Source organism: Portunus trituberculatus, chromosome 29 (assembly GCF_017591435.1).
Source record: "Portunus trituberculatus isolate SZX2019 chromosome 29, ASM1759143v1, whole genome shotgun sequence".
Classification (NCBI taxonomy): domain Eukaryota; kingdom Metazoa; phylum Arthropoda; class Malacostraca; order Decapoda; family Portunidae; genus Portunus; species Portunus trituberculatus.
The window spans coordinates 680,185-687,684 of NC_059283.1; the positions used below are offsets into that span (position 1 = coordinate 680,185).

At 37.6% G+C, this 7,500-nt stretch overlaps 1 protein-coding gene across 13 annotated transcripts in view; it reads right to left on the reverse strand.

The window, feature by feature from the left end:
• The window catches only part of LOC123510633 (heterogeneous nuclear ribonucleoprotein L-like), a 212,584-nt gene that overhangs the window by 32,655 nt on the left and 172,429 nt on the right, over positions 1–7,500 (reverse strand). For all 13 annotated transcript variants that reach the window (XM_045265937.1, XM_045265930.1, XM_045265931.1 and 10 more), the window contains one exon: positions 460–545. In XM_045265937.1, coding sequence (XP_045121872.1) covers positions 460–545 — 86 coding nt within the window. The remainder of the gene's footprint in view (positions 1–459; positions 546–7,500) is intronic.

A 7,500-nucleotide genomic window follows, 5' to 3' on the forward strand; every position in this document is an offset into this window, starting at 1 on the left:
CTTAGAATAGACTGAGACTCGTGTATACAAGGTCGAGAGAGAGAGAGAGAGAGAGAGAGAGAGAGAGAGAGAGAGAGAGAGAGAGAGAGAGAGAGAGAGAGAGAGAGAGAGAGAGAGAGAGAGAGAGAGAGAGAGAGAGAGAGAGAGAGAGCTTACAAGTATGAAGAATAGCTGAAGGCCAAAGAAAAGGAGGAGGAGGAGGAGGAGGAGGAGGAGGAGGAGGAGGAGGAGGAGGAGGAGGAGGGGGTACTTATGATGCCTGACCAAACACGGCCGGTCCATGTGTTTACCTGCTCTCATTCAACTTCACGATACTCTCTCTCTCTCTCTCTCTCTCTCTCTCTCTCTCTCTCACAAACACGAAAAGTCATCAATAGAAAAAAAAAAAAAAAAAAGCACAAGTCAATCTCTCTCTCTCTCTCTCTCTCTCTCTCTCTCAGTGGGTGCATAAAAGGATATTCCACCATGGCCTGCACTCCATTTTTCTTGAAGATCACGATGCGCAGAACGTTCCCGTACGGCTGACAGATTGTGTGGATCACGTCCTGCAAAGAGAAGGATGGTGCGTTAGCAAGGTGGTGGTGGTGGTGGTGGTGGTAATAGTAGTAGTAGTAGTAGTAATGTGATGGTGGTGGTGGTGGTGGTGGTGGTATAAGTAGTAGTAATAGTAGTAGTAGTAGTAGTAGTAGTAGTAGTAGTAGTAGTAGTATATTAATAACATCAATATCACAATAACAACAACAATAATAATAATAATAATAATAATAATAATAATCAGGATTTGTATGTAAATATCAGAGAGAGAGAGAGAGAGAGAGAGAGAGAGAGAGAGAGAGAGAGAGACGAGGGTGTATCTATGGCAACAAAAATAATTATTGTACCACACTAACCCCCTCCTGGCTCTCTCTCTCTCTCTCTTGCATTCTATTTCACTTTTCTCTCTCTCTGACCTTCATACCTTCCTTTACCCCTGCTCCCCCCACCCCACCCCATGCCCCCTTTCTTTACCCCTCCCCCCTGAATGCCTGCGGTGCCTGAGTGTCACATCACAGGTGCGCAAGGTGACCTCCTGACACACACACACACTGCCGGTCACTCCTGGCACTGTCTGGCACTCGAGGCACTGATCGGCTCGGGGGGACAGTCATTGGGCCGTAGCAGAAGGGCCAAAGAGTGTGTGTGTGTGTGTGTGTGTGTGTGTGTGTGTTTTTTCTTTGTTCCTGTCTGTCTGTGTGTCTGTCTGTCTCTATGGACGGATGCGTTTATGTGGACGGTTTATCTAGTTAAGGAAAAGTTTACGATGCTCCCCCCTCCCTCCCTCTCCCTCTCTCCCAGGCAGACAGGAACAATAAGCCATCATCCTCGCATCAGTTCTCACCTCGCAACACACACAGGTGGGAAACATTACCCGATGCTTCAGGTAAGGAACACAAGCAGTAAATTCTCAGGAAGATATAAGTCCTTCACGTTTCTGGCTCGGTAAGTTGTAAATAAGCAGACAGGAGGAGGAGGAGGAGGAGGAGGAGGAGGAGGAGGAGGAGGAGGAGGAGGAGGAGGAGAAAATGCAGTTCTAAGAGGATATTACGTGAGGAAAAATGTACAAGAAAGAAAATGTAAGAGTATTATAAAATGTTTGATTTTGTGTAATATATTTGTTGAAATGTCCAATAAATAATAATGAATGGAAGAATAATAGTAAAAACGAGAGAGAGAGAGAGAGAGAGAGAGAGAGAGAGAGAGAGAGAGAGAATATGCCGTGCGTATAAAAGGAAGTTAAGATTTATAAGAAAATAAACAAATAAGTGGAAAACTCTGAGAAAACAAATTAATTAACTGAGAAAAAGAAGGAAAAAGTGTAAATTGAAATAAGGAATCGTAATTAACAGCAAGGAATTCAAAACTATGCGGGAAAACATACAAGATTTAACGAACAAGATCAAGGAATTAAAGATAAAACCTGGGATTAAAATGGCGACAAATAATTTAACACTGGAAACGGAAAGAAGGAAAAAAAAAAAAAAAAAAATATGAAAAGAATTTAAACTTATCGTGAAGGAAGCATCTTATGTCACAATTAAATAAATAAATACATAAATACACGGAATACAGTACATCAGTAAATCTAAGTAAAATAAAAATGTGTATAAAGAAGAAGTAACGAAATGAATAAAGAAAGTACTGAAGAGGTTTATAGTAAAGACTGTAGCCATAGACTCTTCCTAATGTCAATAAAATGGTCTAATTGTAAACAAATCTCAAGGTAAAAATGTGTCCCAGTACTGAAGAGGTAAAAAATAGTGAAGATTCTGGCCATTAATCTTCAGACCTCCATAGACTCTTCCTAAATTCAATAAAATGGTCTAATTGTAAACAAATCTCAAGGTAAAAATGTGTCCCCAGTACTGAAGAGGTAAAAATAGTGAAGATTCTAGCCATTAATCTTCAGACCTCCATAGACTCTTCCTAAAGTCAATAAAATGGTCTAATTGTAAACAAATCTCAAGGTAAAAATGTGTCCTCAGTACTGAAGAAGAGGCTAACTTTAATTTCCTATCAACTTCCAACACTCCACTGATCCATATTCAATTTTCTGACTTGTAACCTTCCCCTTAAACCACAGCGAATGATTACCAACAGGACGCCACGCTGGGAAACAAAATGAATAGATGGGAGAAGAGGAAGTCTGCGTATGTGAGGGGGCGTGGCGTGGCTTGGTGATGTCATAAGGTAAACAAACAGCCTTGGACACGCAGACTGAGGAGCGCCAACCAGTCAGTGAGCAGCAGTCTGTTTTTACGAGTCATATTCAGACCTTTTATGGATCTTTTCCTCGCTATTATTGCCGCCAAATCTCCTTCTCCTCCTCCTCCTCTTTCTCTTTCGCCGCTATCTCATTCCTCTCTTCCAATTTCATTCTTCCATATTTTAATCTCTTCGTTTAATTTTTTTCATATTTCCTTTGTTTGTTTTTTCTTTTTCCTCTTCTCTTTTCACGTGTTTATTATTTATTTATCTTCGTCTTTCCTTATTTTTTTTTTATTTTCGCTTCGATTTTTCTCGTAAACTCATTTTCTCTAATATCTTTACTATTTGTTTCTTCTTTTTGTTTCATTCATCCATATTTGATCTTTATTAGTTTTATTTTCATATTTCTTTATATTTTCGTTGGAGTTTTGTTTGTTTTTCTTTTTCCTTCTCTTTTCACGTGTTTATTATTTATTTCTCTTCGTCTTTCCTTTATTTTTTTTATTTTCCCTCCGATTTTTCTAATTTTTTTGTTCCTAATCTTTCAATTATTTTTCTTCATTTTCTTATTGCTTCTGTTCTTCCTAGCTACTCTTCCCTTTCTTTTTTTCTTTTCCTTTCATTCTCTTCTACCTTCCTTTTCTTTATTTTTCATCCTTCCTCCTTTTAATTTTTCCTTTCCAATTATATTTTCTCTTCATCCTTCCTCTTTTTCTCATTCCTCCTTTAGTTATTCTCCTTTTCCAATCTCTCCACTCTCTCTGTTCCTATTTTCTTTCTTATCTTACTTTCCTCTTCATCCAATATTTATCCCACCTTTCCTTATCCTTATCAAAATCTTTCCTTACTCCTTCCTTTCTCTCCACGTGTCCTTGTTCAGCTTTTTCTCCTCCCCTCCTTGTCTCTATCTCCCTCTTCCAATTTTATCTCTCCCATCCAGTGCCTCCAACAACGCTCTTTTCCTCCACTTTCCTCGCTATGAACTATAAAATTAACATCAATACAGCCTGTTGTGGGATCTGCAGGACCACTAACTATTTCAGTACTGGGACGCATTTTTACCTTGAGTTTTGGGTGTGATTAGACGATTTTATTGACATTAGGAAGGGTCTATGGAGGTCAGATTAATGGTCAATCTTCACTATTTCAATCCTCCACATGAGTTTCTGAAGCTGTATTGAATCAAGAAATAGTAACGAGAATAAATATGGAGATTCACTTTTTTTTATGGCATTTTAAGACAGTTTAGCATTTTTAGGGCATTTTAAGACAGTTTGGCATGTTTTGGGTGTTTTTAGAGTTTTTAAGACCATTTTATTGACACTATGAAGGATCTATGGAGGACAGAAGATTAATGGTCACAGTCTTCACTACTTAAATCTCCTACATGAGTTTCTGAAGCTGTATAGAATCACCAAATAGTAATCAGAATGAATATGGATACACGTTTTTTTTTTTTTTATTTAGGGCATTTTAACACAGTTTGGAATGTTTTTAGGACATTTTAAGAGAGTTTGGCTACGATAAGACCATTTTAGGAAGGGTCTATGGAGATCAGAAGAAAGGAAGATTAAAAAATAAATACGTAAATAAAAAATGAAGTAAATAAATCAGGAAAACAAGAAAAAAAAGAACAACAAACTACAGGAACACCTCTGAAACCCGACAAAAAAGAAGAAAAAAAATAAATAAATTGTGAAAGTATAACAAGTCAAGAAATTTTTGCAGTAAGACAAGCAAAAACAAAAAAGGAACAAATAAATAAATAAAACAAACGCAGGAGATAAAAATGGCGAGGCAACATTATTCTTGTTTCGCTTTCCTCCCACGTGGGGGAAAAAAGAAAAAGGAAAGAAAAAAAGGAAAAGGAAAGGAAAAGGAAAAAGTAAAATTAGGAGTCGCTTTCCTCTCACGTGGGGGGAAAAGGAAAAGAAAAGGAAAGAAAAAAGGAAAAGGAAAACGAAAAGAGAAGGAGGCGCTTTCCTCTCACGTGGGAAAAAAGAAAAATGGAAAGAAGAAAAAGGAAAAAAGAAAAAGCAGGAGTCACTTTCTTCTCACGTAAGATAAAAAAGAAAGGAAAAGAAAAAGGAAAGAATGAAAAAGTAGGAGTCGCTTTCCTCTCACGTGGGGAAAAAGAAGGAAAATAAAAAAAAGGAAAAGGGGGAAAAAGAAAAAAAGTAGTTACATTTCTAGAAGGAAAAAACTAGGAGTTATATTTTTAGGGCTTAAAGTTTGGGTGGATCCTTGAATGCAATTAGCAGCGAGAAGGAAAAAGAATATAACTAAGACACGAACACTCGGAAAAAATGTAAATAAAATGACCTGGTGAAATTTATATAAGTGGAAAAAAAAAAAGATAGAAACTAAAAATGTACGTAAATAAAACTTGCAATAGTGAATGTAAATAAAAGAAAACAACAAGAATTACAAGCAGGTGAAATACATAATAGAATAAATAAATAAATAAAAATGACAAACTTCAAAATTAATGTACGTAAATAAAACTTGCAATGAGTGAAAAGAAAACTAAAATGACAACAAAACAACAACAACAACAACAACAACAACTACTACTACTATTACTACCACCAAACTACTAATACTACTTCTACAACAACTACTACTACTACTACCACCAAACTACTAATACATCAACAACAACAACAACAACAACAACAACAACTACTACTACTACTACCAAACTACTACTACTACTTGTACTACTATTACAACAACAAAAACAACTACAACACATCGGAATTACTGAGCACATTCAAAACAACAACAAAAACAACAACAACAACAACTGCAGCAACAACAACTACAACTATTACTACACACCGGAATAAGAACACGTTTAACACAAAATAAAAGAATTAATTTTGAAAGCAGGCGGATGAAAAAAAAAAAAAAAAAAAAAAAGAAAAAGAAAAATACATAATTAGCAGGGAGACTAATTCAATTGCACCAGTTAAAGAAAACGAATTCCGGAGAAGCGTGAAATTAGGCCAGAGAGAGAGAGAGAGAGAGAGAGAGAGAGAGAGAGAGAGAGAGAGAGAGAGAGAGAGAGAGAGAGAGAGAGAGAGCAATTCCCTACGGTAATGTAAAACCAGACAAGAGTATTTGCACCTCGCTTCTTCCTCCTCCTCCTCCTCCTCCTCCTCCTCCTCCTCCTCTTCCTCCCGGCCAGGTGAGCGCGTCCCCATTAGTGTGATGAGCAGAGTGAGGCACAGGTGGGGTGGTTGTCCTCGCCCCATTACGCCTTACAAAGACAACCCCACACCATTATCCGCCCCCTCACTCACTCTCACTCTCCCTCTCCCTCTCTCTCTTTCTGGAATTTACCTAATCTTATCTTTCTTCTACGGTATCTTTATTTCTGTTTATCCGTCTCTCTCTCTCTCTCTCTCTCTCTCTCTCTCTCTCTCTCAGCACACAAATGAACTTAACTCACTTATGTAGCTTAATTAAGATCGAAACGTAATCCCCACAACAGTCTCTCTCTCTCTCTCTCTCTCTCTCTCTCTCTCTCTCTCTCGTATCTAGCATCCAGCACTTATGAACCCCGGACATTTAACACGCGGCTATTAAATTTTAAAGGATTTTCTCATTAGCCTCAATTAATATCGCGTCTTGTCACGGAGTATTGGGCAGGTGTCACGGGCAGGCGGCGCAAAGGTGAGCTCCAGTCCAGGTGCAAAAAAGGGGGAAAAAGTTAGAGAAGCATATATTTCCTCACTTCACCTATTTATTTTTTTGCCCTTGGTAGTTCTCCCTCTTACATAAAAAACAAATATTTATATGAAAAAAAAAATAAATAAATAATAGTAATAATAATAACAATAATAATTAAGCGTCCAAGGATGTGAAGGAAGAGAAGCACAAATCTCTCAGCTTCACTTTTAGTTTCCAAGGATTGTGATGTGAAATATTGAGTGATTTTATTTATTTTTTTATTAACTCGTGAATGATAATGTGATGTGAAATGTTGAGTGTTTAAGTCATTTTAATTAGTGAAGTCTAATGTGATGTGATGATTTTTTTGATGTCATTTTAACTAGTGTAGTCTAATGTGATGTGAAATGACGAGTGCTTTTGCTGTCATTCTTTATTAGTGAAGTCTGTGTTGTAATTGTCTAGATCGAAAGTATTAACCCCTTCAATATATGAGGTCAGTATCAAACAAATTCCCGATAACATAAAACAAGACAAACATCAGACAAATCCTCACTAATATAAATAAAAGAGACCCCAAAAGGTCCTCAGTATCAGACAATTTTCCGCTAATATAAAAAAAAAAAACCCAAAAAGACCTTAATATCACAATTTTTCCGCTAATATATATAAAAGACCCCCAGAAAGACCTAAAAAGATCTCCATATCATAAAATTTGCCCACTAATTAACGCCAAAAATCCCGGCAAAAAGGCATCAGGTGGGAAAAATTGGTGTAATTTGCCTCAAATTAATTCCCGTGCGAGTGTCGGCGCGTCACCTCAAGGACTTGTTGGAGAAATTCGACGTGACTCATTACAAAGAGGCGCCTCAGACCCACTTCACAGAAAGGTCACACTTCCTAACCCACCTTAAACTCGTCACTTCCACGTGTTAACATCCCCACCCCCTTTTCTGTCTCTGTCTCTGTCTCTCTTTCTCTCTGTGTGTGTGTTTCACTGTTTGATCTGCTGCAGTCTCTGACGAGACAGCCAGACGTTACCCTACGGAGCGAGCTCAGAGCTCATTATTTCCGATCTTC